The sequence below is a fragment of the Cnephaeus nilssonii genome (assembly GCF_951640355.1).
Source record: "Cnephaeus nilssonii genome assembly, chromosome: 10".
NCBI lineage: Eukaryota > Metazoa > Chordata > Mammalia > Chiroptera > Vespertilionidae > Cnephaeus > Cnephaeus nilssonii.
This window is the reverse complement of record NC_137081.1, coordinates 21,609,740-21,632,488: the sequence shown is the minus strand read 5'-3', so window position 1 is coordinate 21,632,488 and position 22,749 is coordinate 21,609,740. Positions and strand designations below refer to the sequence as shown.

General features: G+C 38.0%; 3 protein-coding genes across 6 annotated transcripts in view; 1 reads left to right on the top strand and 2 right to left on the bottom strand.

Moving 5' to 3' along the window:
* The window catches only part of CNOT9 (CCR4-NOT transcription complex subunit 9), a 28,434-nt gene extending 26,603 nt beyond the window's left edge, over positions 1-1,831 (bottom strand). The window contains exon 1 of the mRNA XM_079782565.1: positions 1,448-1,831. Within this exon, the coding sequence (XP_079638691.1) occupies positions 1,448-1,471 (24 nt within the window). The 5' untranslated portion in view covers positions 1,472-1,831. The remainder of the gene's footprint in view (positions 1-1,447) is intronic.
* The window catches only part of STK36 (serine/threonine kinase 36), a 137,694-nt gene extending 118,100 nt beyond the window's left edge, over positions 1-19,594 (bottom strand). Inside the window, exon 1 of the mRNA XM_079782533.1 lies at positions 18,833-19,594. The gene's annotated coding sequence lies outside the window, so the exon portion shown is untranslated. The remainder of the gene's footprint in view (positions 1-18,832) is intronic.
* Positions 2,001-22,749, top strand: part of USP37 (ubiquitin specific peptidase 37) — a 68,902-nt gene continuing 48,153 nt past the window's right edge. For 3 of the 4 annotated variants that reach the window (XM_079782537.1, XM_079782535.1, XM_079782538.1), the window contains exons 1-7: positions 2,001-2,193; positions 6,331-6,471; positions 11,108-11,331; positions 14,650-14,821; positions 16,509-16,609; positions 19,659-19,837; positions 20,191-20,265. In XM_079782537.1, the coding sequence (XP_079638663.1) occupies positions 11,176-11,331; positions 14,650-14,821; positions 16,509-16,609; positions 19,659-19,837; positions 20,191-20,265 (683 nt within the window). In that variant the 5' untranslated portion in view covers positions 2,001-2,193; positions 6,331-6,471; positions 11,108-11,175. The remainder of the gene's footprint in view (positions 2,194-6,330; positions 6,472-11,107; positions 11,332-14,649; positions 14,822-16,508; positions 16,610-19,658; positions 19,838-20,190; positions 20,266-22,749) is intronic. The other variant, XM_079782536.1, reaches the window with a different exon arrangement.

Here is a 22,749-nt window from a genome sequence, read left to right as displayed (position 1 = left end):
CCTCTTGCACACCCCCCACTGGGGATGTGCCCGCAACCAAGGTACATGCCCTTGACCGGAATCGAACCTGGGACCCTTGAGTCCGCAGGCCGACGCTCTATCCACTGAGCCAAACCGGCCTCGGCTAAGCTCACTTTTTATATTTAAAGTTAAGGCGATTTTTTGGTTCTCTATTTGGTACTTGTCATTTTGCTTAATAATGCAATTTCCTTATGTTACCCTCTCCTAAATCACTTCACCTTGGTGAAACATTAAAAGTGGGATGGGCATTTAGAAGAGTGTGCTCAAATCATATGGTCCTGTTTTCCCATTACGGCTAAGTGCTCTCCGTAGCCACCTTCCTCATTCAGCAAGTATTTGAGCCCTTACTTTATGCCAGGAACAAGGGTAACCATGTAAACAGGACCCACACTATACCTGTCTCTGTCCTCAAGAGGGAGACCGACAAAACAAGGGAATGAATACAAAAATTACAAAGTGGAATCAATGCTGTAAAGGTACTTTAATAAAGAAAAGTTGAAGGTTAAAGAACTACTTTAAAAAGAATGGTAAGGGAAGGCCAATTCTAGGGAGATTTAGGCAGAGACCCGAGAGAAGAGGAGCCACGTGGTGTGTGTGTGTACGTTAAGGGATGGGAGTAGGAGGAGCATTCCAAGAACAGAGATCAGAAAGTGCCCCTTGGAGTGGAAAAGCACACTAGAAGGGATGCAACGGCGGCCAGTGTTACCGGAGCCTACCGAGCAAGTGACATAAAACGAGACTGTAAACGTGGGTAAAGACAAGGGAGGGCTTTGTATGTCATGGCAAGGAGTCTGGATTTTATCTTAATGCAATCGGAAGCCATAGGATTACTTCAGACAGGTGACTTGCAGGTCCCGTTTTTGTCAAAAAAACAAAAAACCAACAAAACACTACACTGATAAAATGAGATGTGTGGGAAAAGGTTTTAAGCGCAGAGAACCATAAATCAAACAGGAGCCCAGGTCTGAGATTTGCATCGGTAAAGCATGTTGTTTGAGTTAGAAGCCCTTTCTTTCCCGCTGTAATGTGCCTAGGCAATGAGTTCCGAGAGCCCTGGGCCCTGTCAGATTGCTCACAGAATTCTCCTCAACCCCACCGACGCCCAGCACGCAACTGGCACCCCAAACTGTCGGTCAGCGCAATGAATGGCCTGTCCCGGCCGCGAGACCGGCGCTCCGGGCGCGGGACCAGGCCCCGAGGCCGGAGAAGAACGCGAAACGCCACGCAAGAGGCCACGAGAGCCGGCTGGCGAGGAAAGTGAGGGCGGGCTCCACCACGGCCAAGTCGCGGCGAGGAGGGGGGCTGGGGCCTCGGGGGTAGAGGGCAGGAGGAGCTGGACTCCGGGCTCGACACAGGGACCTAGGAGGAGGCCGAAACGCAGGGCTCGAGAGGTTCTGGGCCTAGGCCGGGCGGCCCAGTCACTTACCGGAGCCGTCGCCAGACTGTGCATGTTGGGAGTGGCAGCCGCTCTACGCCCACCGCCGGACGCTCCCGACCCACGTCCCCACTTCAGCACTGAAGCCGCCAAAGATGATGAACCACCGCAGCCGCCATCTGCCTTTGGCTCGCTCCGCCCCTTCGCAGCCCTATGACCTTTCACCCCTGACCCCTAACAAACAACTTATTCCCGCCTCCTAGCTCTCAGCAAAGTATGTCCTTTGCCTCTTAAGATTCAGGACCTTAAGGACATCTGCCATCTACTTGTCCCCGCGTCCCCTGGCAGGTACCCCGAGAGAGGGGCGTGAACTCCCACCCTACTCCGGAGGCCAGCGAAGGGCGGGAAAAAGTCCTGGAAGGACAAGTAGTGCGCATGCCCCACCAGGCAGACTAAGACGAAACGAGGGGGAGTCGAAAGTGAGTGAAGTGGAATGCGCATGCGTGCTACCTTGGGGCGGAGCTACCTCCGCGGACTACTCTCGGTGCTGGGGCGGAACGAGGGCGTGGAGGGGCGGAGTTTGCAGGCTTGCGCGCACGCGCCCTGTCCGGTCGCGTCGAGTGTGCGTGCGTGCGTTGCGTGTTTGCGTGTGGTCACAGTTCCCGCCATCAGCCACTCTCCCTGACTTGGGGGAGCGAGCTGTACCTCTCTTTGGGTTCGGCGTCCCTTCCTTCCTTAACCTTCATTCTTCCCGCTCCGCGCGGACTCCGGTGCGGGCTCCGGACTCACAGGCACAGGTAAGACGGGCCCAGCGAGCTTCTCAACTGAGCCGTTTTCCGAGACCCCCCTTGCCCCGTGCGGTCCGCCCACTCGGCTTTCACTCTTCTGGAGTTCTCCCTGCTGCTGCTCTGCCTGCCCCCATCCCCTCGAAGCTCCCCTGGCCTCACCCGTACTCCACTAGGGTCTATCTGTAAGCTTTCCTTCTTTGACCTGGTCTTAACTGTCACTCGCTTCCTCCGCAGCCCGAACCTGCCCCATTTCGCTGGGGGCTATCGCCGTCCGCCACTTGCCCCTTAACGAGGCCTGCTGTCTCTAAAGGGAACTTAGGTTGCGGTTGCCGCACATCCATCAGGCCTTGGACAGGGTACTCTTTCCCTCTTGACAATTCTTCACCTTCCTTCCTCTCCTAATCATCTCTCACCAGAAGGCATGGATTGTATTTTTTGTCGTGCATTTGGTTGCTCCCCAACTCTAGATCACGTTGTCAAGTTTACATATTTTAGGGCATGGTCCGTGAAAGGAAATGATAATCGGTGACAAAATCCTGTGTTTCGGAAAGTTGGCCTGTAATGGTTTTGTGGTAGTTCTTTCAAAAATTTGGCTCTGCGTAAATGCCTTTTTGGGGGTGGCAGTATCTGAAAAGTATCTTCCTGGAGATATCTAAGAGAGGATGTCAAGCAGACAGTTGTATATATTGGGTTGGAGCTCAGAGGAGAGTTCTGGGCTGGACATACAGATAAGTGTATATATGTCATCTGCCACCATGATGGTAATCAAACCTATGGATGTGGATGAAATTGCCTAAAGAGCATTCAGTGCTAGAAAAGAAAGGGACCTAGGATGGAGCAATGAGGGATTCTTGGCATTTAATAACTGAATACAGGAATAAAAGTCTTATAAAAGAAATGAAAGAAGTCATCAGTAGGGTTGGATTCTGCTCAAAAGTAAAGTTGAATGAGGACTGAGAAGCTTGGAGAAATCAAAGTAATTGATGGTCATAGTGGAGTAAAATGGAATATCTGGGTTCAGTCCTAGGTCCTGTTCTATTTTATTATTTCCTTTCTGCCCTAAGCTTTCAATTCCACCTGTATATTGATGACTTAAGAATTTTTATTTTTAGCCTGCTCCCTTTGTTTTCAGCTCAAGATCTAAATAGCCCGTCTGCTTGAAATGTCAGCTTTATTTTTTTCTTAGAAATTTCAAATATACCATTCTAAAAATCAAAGTCTTAATCTTTCCCTCCATACCCAAGTTCTTTCTCCTCCAGTATCCCATGTCATTTGTTCACTTACATTGGTTGGACACTTGAAAGCCATTCTTGACTTCTCCCAGGTATTCCTACCCTCTTCAACTTCTATTTATTCTATTTCCAGTATATGTCTTGAATCTATTTCTGTACATCTTTAGTATCACTTTTCTAGTTGAAGCCACAATCCTCATTCACCTGGACTTAATGTCATCGATACCCTGTTTTCGCATCTGTAAAATGGGAATAAACATCACCTTATTGGATTGTTATGAGGATTAAATGAAGTAACCATAGCATGCACATGGCATTCAGTCAATAGCCAGTAAATATTAATTGTTATTGTAATTGTTGTTATAAGTTAAATCACTCAATATTTTCCTGTCTGGTTGCCCTGTTTTCTTTCATTCTTGCTCCTTTCACTTTCCTCCCGAAACCCAAACAAAGCACATCACTTGTCCATTGAGCAGTAACATGTCATTTCTCTGCTTAAAACTCTTCAGTGGATTTCCCATCACTAACTGTTTATTACATTTAGGGTAAAATTCAAAATCCTTACAGTGGTCTACAAGATTCTTCATAATCTGATTCTTTTCCTGCTTTACTAGCTTCATCTTGCACATCTTCCCTTCCCTCTCTGAACTCCAGTCACACTGCTTTTCATTTCTTCAATCACACCAAATAATTTTCTATCACAGGGCTTTTACACATTTTGTTCTATTTGCCTGGATTGACCCAGCATGACCATTCTTCAGTTAACTCATTTTTCAATTTTCAGCTTAACTGGTACTTTCTAACTCCCAAGTCTTAAATCAGGTACTGTATTATAATCTCTCATCATGCCCTGCATTTTATATCATTTTTCAGAACTTCTCATTTTTATATTTATTTGTGTGATTATTTAAAGTCTGTCCCCTACTAGAATATAAGCTAGTAATTATTTTATGTCTCTTTCTCAAAAATTTGTTGAGTGAGTAAGTAAACTGGAGCTTGCTGTAAGAACCATCATGTCTTTTGGAAGCACCAGCTTACTGATATTTTTGTCATTTGAATATTCACTCTGCAAACAAATTAATGAACACAAAAGAAAAAAACATGGGATTTTCCCTGGCTTTGGATGATTTTACATTCTTATGTCATAAAACCATTCAGATTTTAGATGCTTTAAGTGGAGATATAAAGTTTATCTAGGTCAACTTCTCTCTTTCAGCCATAACACTAATTTTATCTCTGCATTTGTTTTATGGTTGTTTTTAAGAAAGAAAGCCCTTAGAAATCTGAAAGGTGGTTTATATATCTTAACATGTTAAACTATGAGACCAGTGAGGATGATGTTTTCATAAACAGATAAAGGAAAATGGCATATTTAAGTTGGTGGTGGTAGATGTGAAAGAAAATATTAAAATTCAGTAATTTGTGTGTATATAGAACAACATTTTTGTTGAGAAGTAGAAAATAAAACATAGGAAATGTATGAATGCCAAACAAAGAGAGGCATTTGGATTTATTTTATAGGTAGTGAGTGATGAGCTGTTAAAAACATTTAGGAGGAAGTTTCATTTAATCAAATTGAGTAAGTTTTAGAGATATGCCGTGGAACATTGTACCTATAGTTAACAGTACTGTATTGTACACTTAAAAATGTGTTAAGAGAGCAGATCTTGTGTTAAGTATTTCTTGTGTGTATGTGTGTTAAGTATTCTTAACACAAAATTCAAAAATGTTTGGGAGAGAATTGGCATCAATGGCAAGTTTTTAGTACTTACAAAGTGCCTGTTATTTTGCAGGAATACAAAAGAAGATAGGACAGGTCCTCCTTCCTTCCTCTCTTCCCCTCCTTCGGGAGAAAGTTAAGGAGACAATTAGTGCATATTGTACTTTCTTTGGTAAGAGATAAAAGAAGTAGTTTTTTTAGAAAGGGTATAGGATTCATTGCTGGAATCACTTTCATTGATGAGGATGCTTTATGGTAGTGGTTAAAAACGTAGATTCCAATGTTAGACTTACTAACTGTAATTGTGGATAAATTACTTGATCTCTCTTAGCTTCACTTTCCTCACCTGCAAATAGATATTAATAACTGTCCTTTAGGGTTATTGTGAAAATAAATGCATGTATGGTGCTTAGCACTGTGCTTAGTAAATGTGTAATAAATATTAGATTGGAGTGGCAGCAAAGTGATGTGTTTCTGAATTAGGGTAGTAGTTACAAAAAGACGGAGTTTTTGATAAATGAGGATGAGGTTCAAGCTGATAACTAAGATTTTTTGCCTCAATGATGGTGGTAGGACAAGTATAGGGAAGCCTTTTGAGGGCACGGACTGTATAATTTTCACATTTGTATCCCTACCACAGTGCTATCAAAATAGAGTAGCTCAATAAATGATTTTTTTAGAAGTGAACAAATAAGTTTAAAGTTGTTTTAGTTTTCAAAAGGCAATGAGAGATTTAGAGATGCTTAAATTTGAGGAAGAAACCTGTAAAGCTAGTTTTGAAAAAGTAAAAAAACTAAGTTTATCAATCTTTTTAAATTTGTAACAGCACAGTGGTAGAAGTGGTGTTTTAAGACATAAAACATCATTATGTAACAATGTTTATAAAGTCAACAAAGGATGTATTCTTTTTCACTGCCTTCATAGTTTCAAAATGTAGCAGGGGTAAATCAAGATACAAATGGATCAAGGTACAGCTCCTCTTGGAGTCCCTCAATTTGCACACAGATCCCTAAACTTCTGTTTCCTGTGTGTGTGTGTGTGTCCTGAGATTATGTTTTAAATTTTTTCAGTAAGGTTAAATTTGTGGTTTTTAAATAAGAGGTTAATCTTCGTTGTATAAATGATCACTTTTAACAATCATTTTAATTTTGTGAATTGGATTATTTTTAAAAGGCACACTTATATTTTCTTTAGCTGAGTTGATGGCTTCCGAAGAACTGGGATAGCTGCAGAATATGAGTAGTTCCCTAAGAAGATTGCATTGCCTTTGGCACAAGCATCAGAATAAAGGTGAATTGTTATTACATAGGGTTTTTCAGTAAAAGTCACTGAAAAGTAAGTAATGTTTTTATTTTAGATATGTTTCTAAGAGTATGCATAGTGGCAAGAATTGACCATTTTCTTTCTTCTGTTTTTAGTAACGTTTTCTAATGCTTTAGCATGTTTTGTTTTGTTTTAACCACAGAATGCCCTTCTAGATAAGGATATTTTTAAAGCAGTACCTAAATAGGAACATTTATTTAATTATTTATTTTTAAGCTGTAGGTTTTTATTTTTTGTTAATTCTCACCGAAGGATATTTTTCCCATTGCTTTTTAGAGTGAGTGGAAGGAAGGGAGGGAGGGAGAGAGAAAGAAACATCGATGTGTAGAGAGACACATCGATTTATTGCCTCTTGTACACTCCCCACCTGAAGTCAGGATCAAACCTGCAACTTAGATATGTGCCCTTGACTGGGAATGGAACCATGACCCTTCAGTGTAGGGGCTGACACTCTGACCACTGAGCAATACCGGCCAGGGCTAAAGTAGGAGTATTTAAATATCTGTCCAGGGTATAGAAACATTTTTGGCAATGTTATTGAGCATTCATAGAATGCTCAAGGTTGAATGGTAGTTTTAATAATTGTGAAGAAATTTAGGGAAAGGAGAATCTGAATGGTGTACTTAAAGAATGAGTTTTTATTATATTTCATCTTCCTAATATCAGTTTGGTAGTGAATTAGCATTACAGAGTTCAGAGAAATCTTATCTTGGTTCTACGTTCATAGAAAGTTTAACAGCTACTGAATTATGCTAAATATTGAAAAAGAAACTTAGTGTGTTTTTTTCTCTTAAGTAAGGTAAACCCTGGAAATATGATGATTATACAAAAATAGATATAGTTAATTCATTTAGTACAAGAGCAGTTGATGGACTAAATTGAGGCATTAGAAGTTTTATTTTATTGGTTCTGCCAGTTTTATGTCCTGCACCTTTCAGGGTTTCTTCCTTCAAAGAAAGAGAGGTTGCTAGTAGAAAAGGTTAAGAAAATATTAAATATCTGAAGTAAAATTTTATATATGTAATTGAAACTGCATCAAATATTTGAAAATTATATAGAGAGAAACAGAAGTAACAATTAAGTTTTTATTTGTGATTAACTTTAGTGAACATTGAAATCTTCACCTCAAATTTTTGTTAAATGCAATTTTTAAAAACAAGGTGTGTGTTTTTTTTGAGGAATTCAAGGATAATAACCTTTATTGATTTTTGGTCTGGAAGGTACTAATTTGTTTGTTATTTTTGTTGTTGTTGTTTATTCTTAAACTAGAGGCCCAGTGCATGAAATTTGTGCACTGGTAGGGTCCCTAGGCCTGGCTGCGACCAGGGCTCATTGGGGCCTTCTGGCTGCCGGCCAGGGCCTGCCTTTGTTCCAAACTGCCCCGTGGTCAGCGCACATCATAGTGAGCAATAGAATTCCCAGTCGAACTCTCACAGGGACACTTTGCATATTAGCCTCTTATATATATAGATAGTGAGTTGTTTCGTGTATGTCAGACAATGTCCTAATGGAGATGTAAAGATTACAGGACATATTCCCTGTCTTTAAGTAACAGAGTCTAGATAGAGACAAAGATGTAAACAGTTTATATAAAGTAAATAGTTTATATAATATAATGTGATGAGTGCTTTACTAACAGTGAGCACAGAGTATAATAGGAGAATAGAGAAACATTAAACAATGTCAGTGTGGATATGGTGTGAGAGTAAAGTGAAAGGCAGCGAGGAAAGTTCCTTAAAGAAGATAATATGTAAGTTGAGCCTTGATTTTATAGACAGGAGAAGAAATTATGGAGGATGGGGAAAGTACATAAAAATCCTATAAACATTGACTACAATGTACACATAGCATGAGAGCATGTGGCTTTTTTAGGGAAATTATCAGTAGTTCAGATGGCTGGATTTGGAGAGCTTGTTGGGAATAGAGAGGTAAGGAGGTCCTGGGTCATGAAGGGGGTTTATGTCATGTTAATGAGTCTAGATTTTATTATGAGGGCAATGGGGAGTCATTGAATAATATTAAGGAGGAAAATAATGTGATTTTATCTGCAGCTCATTATAAAAATGTCTGGGAGGTATATGGAGGTAGAATTGATAGTATTCTACCTTGACCTTCCATCCCCAGTCCAATATCAATAATCATCAGGAGAGAAATCAAGGATAACTCTCATGTTTCTGGCATGGGCATCTGGGTTAGGAGTGGGCCACATATTATTGGCAGTGCTAAAGGACAGAGTAGAAAAAAATCTCAAAGGACATATTCAAACAATGAAGCACCCAATTATTAATTGCCAAAGGAAAGTATTACAAACACACATTGCTGGCCCAAAATTCTGTAATTACTGGTTGAGCAAAATGTCATATTAACAGACTGGATAAAAACAGTAATGGACTCGATTACTTTGATGGTTTCATATACCCAACAAATTATACTATCTAAATCTGACCACAGTAAGAACTCAAAAAATTTGATGAGATGAGTGACTAACAAACAATAAAGGACTTACAATGCATAACACCTTTTAACTATTTGGAGTGTTTTCATGTCTCTTTTTAAATTTCATTCCCACTTATTTGATGTATACTATCTATAGGCCTCAAACTAGTGGTTCCCAGGCTGTACTCTGCCTACAGGTGGGTTTTGTTTGATTTGTAGCTTATATTTATTTGCTTATTTTTTTTATTGATTTCAGAGAAGAAGGGAGAGGAAGAGAGAGATAGAAACATCAGTGATGAGAGAGAATCATTGATTGGCTGACTCCTGCACGCCCCCTACTGGGGACTGAGCCTGCAACCCAGGCATGTGCCCTTGACCAGAATCGAACCTGGGACCCTTCAGTCCACAGGCTGAAGCTCTATCCACTGAGCCAAACTCGCTAGGTAGCTTTTAAAAATAACTTCGAATATATTGACCACAATTATAAATGGGCAGGTTTACATGAAAATTAGGATGTCATTTTCTTGAAAAATTAGATGATCTGACAATGCTAGGTTTACTTGTTTTCACATGATAAAATTGGCTAAATTTGAATAGCAGTTTTCTTTTGTTTAATCCTCACCTAAGGACATACGTAGAGAAAGGAAGGTAGAGACAGACAGATCGATGTGAGAAAGAAATATCATTTGGTTGTCTTCCTTACGCTCCCCGAGGGTCAAACCTGAAACTCAGGTGTGCGTCCTGACCAGAAATCTAACCAGCACTTTCAGGACACTGAACAGTGCTCAACCAACCACTCTAGGTGGGGTGATTATTGGTTTTCAAATTTTGCCTGCCTAAGTCATCTGGGTGACTTGCCAGGCCTTACAGGCAGTTGAATTGGTAATCCCTGTTAATTTATTTAACTGGTATCTTTGGAGAAGGATATTATAGACCAGGAATAAATTAAGAAAGTGGACACTAATTTCATATTAAGAGCTGGGGTCTATTTAATGCCTAATGTGTGTTATTTAATTCTGCAACACTATAGCATTTGCTATTCCTATTTTACAATTGAGAAAACAAATGGTTAGAAAAGATAAGTTATAAGTTATATCAGAGCTGGTTTCTGATATCTAGACCTAGTATGTTTTGATAACTACTAAAGCTTTTCTAGGTTAGCTGTTTTTGCAGATGCAAAATTTAATGAATTTTTAAAAATTTATTAAATTATAAACAATAATCTGTATTAGAGGAGCGTTTTTAGAGATTTGAAGTGTATAAATAAAATTTGTTTTAACATTGTGTGTGATGTAATTTGATCTGAAGTTCATCGTAAAGATACCTGGAAGGTATATGGATGTAGAATTGTATAATACACATGCTATTTGATAGCATTCTGTGCTATTACTAGAATTGTATTTACCTATTGACATTTGGTAAGCTAATTTGAAGAGTCTTAGACATTCTATTTTAAGCCATTTTTAAGTTATTAGAAGTTCATTTGGGAAATCTGAATATTTGTCATGGATAAAATTGATAGTCTTTTTAGGAATGATAATATTAAATATAAATGATAGATGGGTCTTAGGAAGATAGATTATATTGTTAGTTTTTTTCCCTAGAAAATTAAATGGTTTTCTCAAATAATTCTGGAGATTAAGCTAATTTGATTTTTCTTATAGTTTTGTATTCATTTAATGTCTTCTAAACATGTGGATATGCTTAGACTACTTGGTGATATGATTTGATATTTTAGAAGGAACTCCATTCTAAGAAATGAAGTCAGTTGATTGAAAATATTTTTTTACTTATATTTGAAGTTCAAGATGTATTAGTATTCATGAAGGAATGTAAAAATTGGTCACATTGAGAATGGAATCTTTAGTATTACCGATTGGCATGCCTTTAGTGGCAGCACTTTGATTTGTTAATGGTGCAAAATGCAAAATTTAGGCACTAATAGACACAGGTGCAAGACACATGGCAAAGAAGAGAATGTATACAAGAACTAAATGTTGGTTAGATTCAGACACTTAACATGAGTGACTGCTTTAGTTGTCTTTCTTTTCTGTGCCATCTAGCTAATCAAGGCCTTTGAGGATGCTTAATAAAATGTGGTTTATGGAAATGGAGAAAAAGACATATAAGATGCTTCACTAAATGTTCTCTTTCATACACTTATTTTAATCACTAGTAAATTGTAACTTTTAATTTTATTTTTCTTTCTTAGAATCTGTCGGGTGAAGTTGTATTTTTGTTTTATAATTTTGCTAGAAGCAATTTATTTTTAAAGAAAGTATGTCTCCTCTGAAGATACATGGTCCTATCAGAATTCGAAGTATGCAGACTGGGGTTACAAAATGGAAAGAAGGATCCTTTGAAATTGTGGAAAAAGATAATAAAGTCAGCCTAGTGGTTCACTACAATACTGGAGGAATTCCAAGGATATTTCAGGTACTACCAACTTTTGATTTGGAATAGAACTTCCATCACATCCTTTAGTGAATAGCTGTTCTGTGCCATATTGAGAATTGTGGTAGCCCTTCTACTAATTAATATTTCTTGTTTTTTATTTCCAGGACACTGATACTGTTATGTTCTTATTTTATAAATTATTCAGCAGCATTATAGTTAATATATAAAAGAGCAGGAAGTAGTCACCGTTAATTGAAAAGAAAGCTCGTGGAAGATGAGAGGAACTATCTATCTAAGCTATTTTAAGTACCACATTAGAATAACTTTATTCTTTTTTTTTTCTTAACGTATATAATAGATTCATTATTTAGTGTTAGCTTTTAATAGGACTTATTAGTGTTATCTTAATGTTTACTTTCAAAATAATTCTGCCAGAAAGGTGTATGCACTATTCAAGGATGATAATTAAAGGTCATCCATCCTTACAGCTATTTTCTTCTAATAGCAAACTTTGAAAAAATATTATGTTTTTACTAATTTTAGAGAGGGAGGGAAAGAGAGAGATAAACATTGATGTGAGAAAGAAACATTGATCATCTATCAGCTGCCTCCTGCATGTCTCTTACCTGAGGGGATCATGCCTGCAACCTAGGCATGTACCCTGATTACTAAGAATCGAACTGGCGACCTTTGGTGCATGGGATGACACTCAACCAACTGAGCCACACCAGCCAGGGCTAATTGCACACTTAAAGGGTCTCATTATTTTATTACTGCAAAAAAAATAGTTAATCTTGTTTTCACTTCTATGCTGTTTATCTTGTGCAGCCAAGAACTGCTCATCTTGATATGAGTTGAAATTAAGAAAAAATGTTTTACTTACATTTTTCTGTACTTTAAAGTTCTATTTGTTAATAAGATTATACAAAATATATTTATTCTAAACGTAAAGTACCCTATTGAAGAACAATTTATAAAACATTATGCTTGAGAACCTGAGGTGAGGTAAAATTGCCATTTATCTTTGCCTTTCAACTATGAAAATAAATTGCTTATGATTTTGTGTATCAAAGATATATATAATTTTTGTGGGGATCTGGTGAGAACTGGAAGACCTACTAAATAAATTTAAGAAGAACTATTAGCTGGAAAGATATTCTTAAATAGATTAGAAGAATGACATGGTGACATGGGTAATAGAAACAATAGTAATTTCTGCCACATATGTATACCAAAGTGCCCATCTCAATGAAAGATTTTTTTCCAAATAGAGATTTGACTTTTCAGTCCTCAGCCCAAATTAGCATTGAGTACATATTTAAAGCAAACAGATCTTTAGGAGCATATGATTCTACCTGTGATTCAACCCTCATTTCAGTTTTACATCAGGTTGCATTCAGCATTTGTTAACCACCTACAAATTGCTGTGGTGGGTACTGTAGTAAGGGCTAAGAATATAGAGCTGAATGATACACTTTTCCTCTCGAACTTAGAATCAAATGCTTTCGCAGCTGTAAAAATATTTCAAAGATATGTGGAATTAAAAAAAAAGATATGTGGTATATATTCACAATGGAATATTACTCAGCCATTAAAAAGAATGAAATCTTCCCATTTGCAACAATATGGATGGGACCTAGAGGGTATTATGCTAAGTGAAATAAGTTAAACAGAGAAAGACAACTTTTATTGTTTTATTGATTTAAAGAGAGAGAGGAGGGGGAGAGAGAGAAACATCTCTGTGTTGTTCCATTTATTTATGCATTTATTGGTTGCTTCTTGTATGTGCCCTGTTTGTGGATCAAACCCACAATCTTGATGTATCTGGATGACACTAACCAACTGAGCTACCAGGCCAAGGCTTAACTTTCATTTTTTAAAAGAGGTATATTGATTGAAATAATGGTTTTATGGGATCTGTTTTTCTGTTGATATTAAAATGTTCATTTATACTTTGGAGTTAAAGCATCTAAAACTAGTTATTGTATTTTGTGAAAAAATTTCTACTCAAGGACATGAATTTAAGACCTATCTATCACTTAAAATATAAATTAAGTCTGAATGGTAAAATTATTTTTTTCATTCTTATCTGAATATTGATAAATTTTTCCTAATCAAGAAATTAAATGCGATTACTTACTTTTTTATGCTGTTCAGAGAGTATGTCTTCACGAAAAGGTAGCTTTAGAAACTTTTGTATACGCCTGCTGAGGGAGCATGTTAAAGAACAAGTTTGCCTGATTGGCAGGAATTATTTAGGTAATAAAGAAACTACAAAATATATTAATTCTAGGAAAAATTTTAGCCACGAGAATAGAAAAGTTATCACTTGAAAGCACATGTTCAGAGTCTGGAAGGGTATAAGACAAGTTACTGAACCAGTTCTGGGGATTGGGAGAAGTAAGCTAAGATCTAGGGTGCTCATGTTCTTTGTGATTGAATAAACGTTAAATAAGCCTGCTTAAACATTAAAAAAGAAAAAAAGATGTTCCTATATTGGTAAAGTTTTGTTTCAATGTGTGTTTGAAAGTGGAATTCTTTTGAGGATTATAATTTAGATTAATATGTCCTTTTTACATTATAGCTATTTACACCATTTGCCAGATATGTTATAAGCTTTTGTTGAAAAGAAAAAGAAAGCCTCTAATCCACTGTGGCAGCAGTCGCCAACTGGTGGTCCTGGTCCGTGAGGTTCAAAAGGTTGGCAACCGCTGGTTTAAGGATACCTTTGGAGCAGTGGTCGCCTACCGGTTCTCCGCAAGGTCCGAAAGGTTGGCGACTGCTGCACTATGGGGCTTTCTAAACTGATGATGGTAAAAACCATCCAAACTCTGAAAATTAACTCACTTGGTTCTTTTGTTTTGTTGTGTGTTTTTTTAATTTATTTATTTTTAAAGTTTTATTAAATTGATTGGGGTGACATTGGTCAACGTGAACATAGGTTTTATGTGAGGGTTTCTATGTTACAAGATCAGTTAATTGCACTGTTTGCCCACCTCCCAAAGTCAAATATCTTCTCCTGTCACTTTATATTAGGACCCCCCTTCTAACTCACTAGTTTTTATAACTTTGTAACTATACCTGAAAATATGCAATTTCCTGCCATAAAAACAAGACTGGTAGGATTACAAGGTAAAATAAAATTTAATACTATGTGTTTGCCTCTTCTAAAAGTGAAATCTTTGATTTAAATGTGTCAAGAAGTGGCAACTATTTTTGGTTGGGGGAAAAAACCTAATGTGGGGAAGAGTAAGAAATGTAACTTAGAAAGTATAAAGTTTAATATTCATTATACAACTTATATACTTCATTATCATGTTTTTAATGATAAGATCATTTTCCTTTTGTATTTATCAGCTAAGTCATAACATTAAAAAAGTGGTGCTTCGACCCAGTGGAGCAAAACAAAGCCGCCTCATGTTAACACTACAAGATAACAGCTTCTTGTCTATTGACAAAGTACCAAGTAAGGATGCAGAGGAAATGAGGTTGTTTCTAGATGCAGTCCATCAGAACAGACTCAATGCAGGTGAGCACTAATTATCCCAAGTACTGGCATTAGTAGTTATAAAAGAATATTACTAAGCTGTAGACCAGTATCCCTGGTGAATATTTATGCAAAAATCCTCAACAATGTATTAGCAGACCAAATTCAACAGCACATTAAAAGGATTACACTATGACCAAATGAGTTTTATTTCTGTAATGCAAGGATGGTTTATGATACAAAAAAAAAAATCAATCAATATAATACCCCAAATTAATAGAGTGAAGGACAATAAACCAATGTGATCATCTCGATGCAGAAAAAACATTTGATAAAATTCAGCACCCTTTCATGACAAAAAAATACTCAGTAAACTAGGAATAGAAGGAAACTACCTCAGCATACAAAAGGCTATATGTGAAAGCCTACAACTAACATCACAATGATGAAGACTAAGAGATTTTTCCTCTAGGGTGAGGTGCAAGCCAAGGATGCCCTCTCTCACCATTTCTTTCTTTTTTTTTTTTTTTTAATCCTCAAGGATATTTTTTCATTGGTTTTTAGAGAGAGTAGAAGAGAGAAATACCGATGTGAAAGAAATGCATTGATTGATTGCCTACTGCACGCACCCTGGCCAGGGCCTGCACTGGGAAGGAGCCTGCAACCGAGGTACATGCGCTTGACCGGAATTGAACCCGGGACCCTTCGGGTCCGCAGGCCAACACTTCTACCCACTGAGTCAAACCAGCTCCAGCCCCTCTCTCACCACTTCTATTCAGCATAGTATCGAAAGTCCTAGTCAGAGCATCCTTTATTTTATCCCAGCAGTTCTTATTTTGAGTTTATCCTATAAAAATCGTACCATTAGTGCAAGGGATCTGAAAGGATGTTCAGCATTGTTTTCAATTTTTAAAAATTAAAACATTCCAAATGATCATCAGTGGGAATTAAGTATAAAATATTTTTTAAAGTATGTACAGCACTTTGCGTGTTCTTTAGTGTTGATTTCTTTGGAATAGAAGCCATTTCACTTGCTGAACTTACAGAGAATGTTTTGAAGTATACATTATTAGAAATATATCTGTCACTGGTTCTGATATGTCTTGGCATTCATCCAATGTCAGTGTTCATGCCATAGACACATGGTGACTAACTTTTCTATAGTGTTAATTACCAAATATTGATATAGGACAATTTCTAGCATTTTAATTTTGCATTCAAAATTTTGTCCTAGCCCTAGCCAGTTTGGCTCAGTGGATAGAGCGTCAGCCTGCAGACTGAAGGGTCCCAGGTTCGATTCCGGTCAAGGGCAGATGCCCAGGTTGCGGGCTCAATCCCCAGTAGGGGGTGTGCAAGAGGCAGCCAATCAATGATTCTCATCATTGATGTTTCTATCTCTCTATCCCTCTCTCTTCCTCTCTGAAATAAAAATATATTTTAAAAAATATTTAATCCTCATAACAACCCTATGAGATACTTTAAAAAAGAAAATCTTGTCCTATTATATGTTTCCAAATTTTTGCATGTTATTTCATTTTTTTGCTTGAGACTAGCTCTAAATTTTAATTACTATTTATATCAGATGTGCTTTCTATTCAGAAAGATTTGGTTAATAAGCACTTTAATTTATTTCTGCTTCTACTTCTGCAATGCTATATAATAATGATGGCAAATCTCTATATTAAAATAAGTGATTTGGGATTTATTTATTTTTTTTCTTTTGCACTAGCCATGAAGCCTTCTCAGGGGTCTGGTAGTTTTGGAGCTATTCTGGGCAGTAGAACCTCACAGAAGGAAACCAACAGGCAGCTTTCTTACTCAGACAATCAGGTATGTTCATTTGAATCTAAAAGCTTTTTAAGAAATGATAGATATTCTATAAGGTAATTGCAGGAAATAGAATTTAGACTGTAATGCCTAATAATTCTGGCTTTGTCATAAGGGTCTTTTCCACATACCTGAAATTTACCATTTTAGTATTTCAGTCTCTTCAACTATTTTTTATGAACGTCTTTCTAAATTTATCCCTTTCTTCCCTGCTTACATACCGTTTTACAGAACACAATTTAATCTTTGCTCAATGTCTCATATCTTATGAACTGCAGTAAAGTAAAGTACAGTATAGTTTTTAAAAGCATAGCTTTGGAGTTGTATGTGAACTTGAGATTTGGTGCTGGCATTTACTAGCTGTGAGTCATCAGAGGGGTTCTTTAAGTATCCTAAGCCTTAGTACTCATCCGTAAAATTGAGACAGCAATGATATTTTAAGGGTTGCTGTGAGGATAATGCATGTGAATACCCTAGACTAACAACCTGATCAGAGTCTGCTGCTACTATTTCTATGATGTCTTTTGTGTCTGTTCTACATTATTACCTTTGCCCCCACACTATATGATAACAGACTCTTTTGTTGAAGTCTTCTGTTTGCTTTTTAAATAGTTTTTCTTTCATAAATATTCAGCCAGCCATGAGATTTGCTATGCACTGTTGCAATTAAGCAGTCCTATGTCTCTTAATTTTTTTACAAAGGGAAACTGGGCATAAAGAGAAACTTTGGAATTAATTACTTTTATTTGGCTGTGCAGCGAGGTGATTACTTAGTCTTTTTACTGGGATAAGCAGTGAATAAAATTTCATTTTTGTTAGTTTTATAGGATGGGTGGGATGTTTTTACATTTTAGTTGAGGTATAATTGACATTCAATAAATTGCACATAATTAAAGTACAGTTTGAAACATTTTGACTTACATATACATATCCGTAAAATCATCACCACAATCAACCTAGTGTACATAGCCATAACCCTTAAAAGTTTCCCCATTCTCCCTTTGTTGTCCTTCCCTCCCTCTTCCTCTCTGGTTCCTGTCTCTAAGCCACAGCCGATTTGCTTTCTGTCACTATAGATTAATTTGCATATTCTAGAGTGTATATGAATGGGATCAGTGTGTAAATTTTTTTTTTTTTTGGTCTGGCTTTTTCACTCAGCATAACTACTTTGAGATCCACTCACTTACTAGTATAGGTAGAAATTTAAGCTGTTGGAATATTTAAATGTGTAAGCATTACCATGTATAGTAGAAGCAAATATTTATTCTCCATAAATAATTCCTATTTCTAAGATTATAAAAATAATTTGTGGGTTGTGACTAGCATTAAATAAAAAAGGAAAGAATCTTACATAATAAAATGGTAATATGTAAATTACCATCACTCCGCTACGCCCACGATTGGGCCAGCAGGAGGCGCAGGGGGCGGGACTCAGGGTGGCTGGGGTAGCTGATTGGGCCAGCAGGACGCTGAGCTCGTGGCACCACTGGCGCCGCGAGCTCAGCGTCTGTGCCATGGCTGCCGGAGGCTTTCGGAAGGCCTGGGGTACCGGCGGACAGCCGGCCAGGTCCCCCGCGATCAAAGGCCAAAGCGGGGGACCTGGCCGGCTGTCTGCTCCGGCGCAAGGCCTTTCGAAAGCCTCCGCAGCGCCGGAGGCTTTCGGAAGGCCTGGGGCACCCGCGGACAGCCGGCCAGGTCCCCCGCGATCAAAGGCCAAAGCGGGGGACCTGGCCGGCTGTCTGCTCCGGCGCAAGGCCTTTCGAAAGCCTCCGCAGCGCCGGAGGCTTTCGGAAGGCCTGGGGCACCGGCGGACAGCCAGCCCGCTGGTGCACCAGGTGCATGATTAAATCATGCACTGGGCCTCTAGTAGAATATAATAGGTATTATACATAGTAAGGATAAGTATTGGTTTCTGAAACTTGTTTCATTTCTATTTACATGTATGTGTAATAGGTTGCAATGTAAAGTGTCTTACTCTAGGGTCAAATAAGGTTGAAGATAATGCAAAACAGTTTGCATATAGTATGCTACCAATTATGTAACAAAAATAATAAAATATTGATTTGCCTTTGCATAAAGGAACAATAAAAGAATACTCATAGGAGTAGGAAAATGAGAAGTGAAAGAATGGGTGGATGGCATTGGGGTGATAATGAAATTTTTCAGCATGTGGTTTTTATAATAGTATTTTGATTTTTGCATGGGTTTTTATTTTTTATTCTGAACTTTTAAGAAAAAATCTTTATTGTTGAAAGTATTACATAGGTCCTTCTTTTTCTCCCATTAATCTCTTCCAGTATACCCTTGCTCCCCCCGTATTTTGATTTTTGAATCTTGAGTATGTATCACCCATTTGAAAATAAGTGTAACTTTTAAATTGTTCATGCAGAGAACCTCAGATTTTTTCTTCCCTATCTTAAGATTGTAATTCTGTAGAAAGTTATTAGGAATACCTTTCATTGAGAAATGACGTAGCTCTTAATATAGTTATAAAATATCAATTTGGCAGAATGTTGGTAGAGAGCACTATTTCCCAAGGTGTGGCAAAAGTTGTCAGTTTGGGAAACCGTTTATTTGTATTATTATTTATTAATTATTGTATTATTTTCTATACAAACAACTAAGCATACTTTTGCTCCACCCTGTGTTTTTTTTTAATTACTGTTTTCTCTCCAAATGTTCTTGCTGTGAATTGAGGATAGTAGAGTATTTGATTTAGCTTCTGCCAGTGACCTCTATGTCACTATCATTTCCCCCATCATTATATATATTTGTTTCATTTTTCCAAACTGGAACCCCTTCAAAAGTCATAATGAGGTACATGTGACTTGGCATTTGAGTTGTGGCAACCAAATGTCATTTTTGCTCCTTTATGTCACATCTATGTTATATACTGATGAATGAGCTTCATTCCCACACCAATTAGGTTAGAATCTCTGGAGATGGGTCTCCAGTTGTGTGTATTTTTTCATACTTCCCCACTTGAGAATCACTGGTCTAAAAGTTTGCCAATTAATTTGACGATTTGCTATTTCAAACTTTATTCTTACAGGCCTCTTCAAAAAGAGGAACCTTGGAAACTAAAGATGATAGTCCATTTCGAAAAGTTCTTGGTAATCCAGGTAGAGGATCGATTAAGACTGCAGCAGGAAATGGAATAACTGTCACCCGAACGATTCCATCTTTGACATCTACATCAACACCTCTTAGATCAGGGTTATTAGAAAATAGGTATGAAAGACCTTTTTTCTTTCTTAGTCATTAGCTGTGCCTTTTTATAAATGTCTTTTAAGCTTTATAGAAAGACCAGTTATTTGAGAAAAAGAGTGAGATTTTCCGGTTAGTCAAATGTGTTAGAAGAAAGTATAGAGTGCATTTTTGGTAGATAATTAGTATTTGTCTTATGTGGTTTATGTCAGTGACGCATATTAAGTATGCAGATATATGGTATGTTATTTTACATGCAATATAGAGAATTAGATAGCAATAGTCACAGTATCTGTCCTTGAGTGTGTTGTTTAATACTTTTTAATGGCATGAATTCTGACTTTTTAAAATAAGGTCCTTTTCTCTGTTCTCTATAGAACTGAAAAGAGGAAAAGAATGCTGTCTGGCTCAGAGTTGAATGAAGATTACCCTAAGGAAAATGATTCATCATCGTAAGTTGCTTTAAGAGCCTTTAAGGCCCTAGATCAGTATTTGTTATAGTGGCAATTACAATTTCGAGGGAAGATTATTCAATTTATGGGAATTCCAAAGATAGAAGAGCAGAATTTAAAGTATTTTGGTGATAGATTGACCATTGCTATTGCTTTGATCATTTGATTGCACTTCTCCCATTATAGCTTTTTTAAAAAATCTGCAGTACTTAGAGGAACAACAGAGCTGAAGAACTCTAATAAGTATTTCTTGCTGTTTGCTCTTTTAGAGTGAAATCCTTCTTTCCCTCTTCCCTTTACCTACAAAAATTTCTTTTTACCTTATTCATGTGAAAAGTTAGCTTAGGGATAAAAAAATGTAAACCGTATATAGGTTCTAGGCATGGAGTATCAATCTTTTAGAGTTATTTTCTGGGTTGAACAAAAAAGGTATCCACCTGTAACAAGACAGTCACCAGCTCACATCCTCTTTTTCCTCATGAGAGGGTCTTTTTTTGTCTTCTAGGGGGAGAAAACTTATTTTACACAGTTCTTAGTTAATACCTCAGTTAACACCTTAACAAAAATTGATAGTCAGTTAACTGGTATTCAAGGTTAAGAGGTCACCGTAAAAGAACAGGGGAAAAGCTGGAGGAACTTTATATATTAACTAGTAGCCCATTTGCAGGAAAAATCCTGCAAGCGGCCGCTGCGGCCGCATGTGCTGCCGCTGCCGCCGCTGTTGCGGCCGCCGCGCCTGCACCCGCGCGCCTCTGCCACCCGCCCCGCTCCGCCCTGCTCCACCCCGCCCCGCCCGGGCTTTCTCTCTGGCAGCCATCTTGCTTTCAGCTTTTCCTCCGTCTTCCTTCTAAGTTGTCTTCAGTCTTCACTCCTCCCTCCCTCAGTGTATGCAAATTAACTGCCATCTTTGTTGGGTAATTTGCATACTCGCCCTGATTGGCTGGGGGGGGTGGCTTGGGCATAGTGAAGGTGCGGTCAATTTGCATATTACTATTTTATTAGGTAGGATTGGGATCTTGGTTCTGCTGCTGAAATAAATGTAAAAATCTGGGTAGGTAATAGGACTGGTGTGGTATCTGAAACCACAATCACCAAGGGCTCAGACTCCTTTTATCTTGTTGGTTCACTGTCCTTAATAAGCTTCCATTTTGCTTCAGTCTTTGCTCTCATGTCTGCATTTCTATCAATGGGAAGAAAGAAAGAGGAGCAAAGAGAGGGCATACTGCTTTCCTTTAGGCTGGAAATTGTACACACAACTTTTATGTATGTCACGTTGACAAGAACTTAGTCATATGGTTATATCAAGTTGTAAGGAAGACCAGCAAATATGCCTAGCCCAAATTTTATAATGGCAGAAGGGTACAATGGTTATTTGGGAACAACTAACAGGCTGTCGTAGTTTACCCCTATATCCACAGAAATAGCCCTGTTTATACCTATATAAGAACACTCTTTCCCTCATCCGAATAGAGACAGCCTCCAAATCTCATTTAGTCCTTGTATCCAGCTCCAAGTCCAGGGTCACTTGGTGATGTGCAGTCCTCTCCATAAGGTCCAGGTGTACTCTTTTGGACCAGGTGCCTTATGGTCTGGTTCCTAAAAACTAAAAGGCAAGTTAATCTGCATTCCCCATGCCCATCTCCATACGCCTATCATTATACAGGCATATTTCAAAGATATTGTGAGTTTGGTTTCAGATCACTACAGTAAAGGAAATATTGCAATAAATTTACACAGGTTTTTTGGTTTCCCAGTGCATATGTTTATACCCAGCCTGATAAGTATGCAATAGCATTATATCTTTAAAAAAACACACACAAGGGTATACCTTAATTTTAAATACTTTATTGCTAAAAAATTGCTAACCATTATGTGAACTTTTAGTGGGTCATAATCTTTTTGCTGGTAGAGCATCTTGCCTTCAATTTGTAAAAAAAGTGCTGTGCGAAGTGCAATAAAATGAGGTATGCCTGTACATAGCTGGAGAAGGCACAGGAGATTCACAATAAAAATTTTCATTTAGAATAGACAGAATAGGAAACTGGAAGAGTCACTGGTCTGTGGCAGCAATAAAATCTTGCTAGGCAGAAATTGTGAAGGCATGGGAGTAAATTCTTTATTTTTTATTTTTTTATTGATTTGAGAGAGAGGGAGGGAGAGATAGAAAAACATCAGTGATAAGAGAGAATCATTGATCAGCTGCCTCCTGCATGCCCTCCGCAATGGGGATTGAGCCCACAACCTGGAATCAAACTCAGGACCCTTCAGTCCACAGGACACACTCTATCCACTGAGCAAAACCAGCCAGGGCAGGGGAGTAAATTCTTGATTAGCCTATGTAGCAATCTCTGTTCTTTCCTCTGAGAGAAATCCTTGTTCATTGTATTCCATATGACTCCTGGCTTTGTCCTTTGGTAGGTTTCCTTTGTTATCTTTCAAGGCTATAGCTGAAGGTTTTGGAAACTGTTCTTCTTTGTAGCCTGT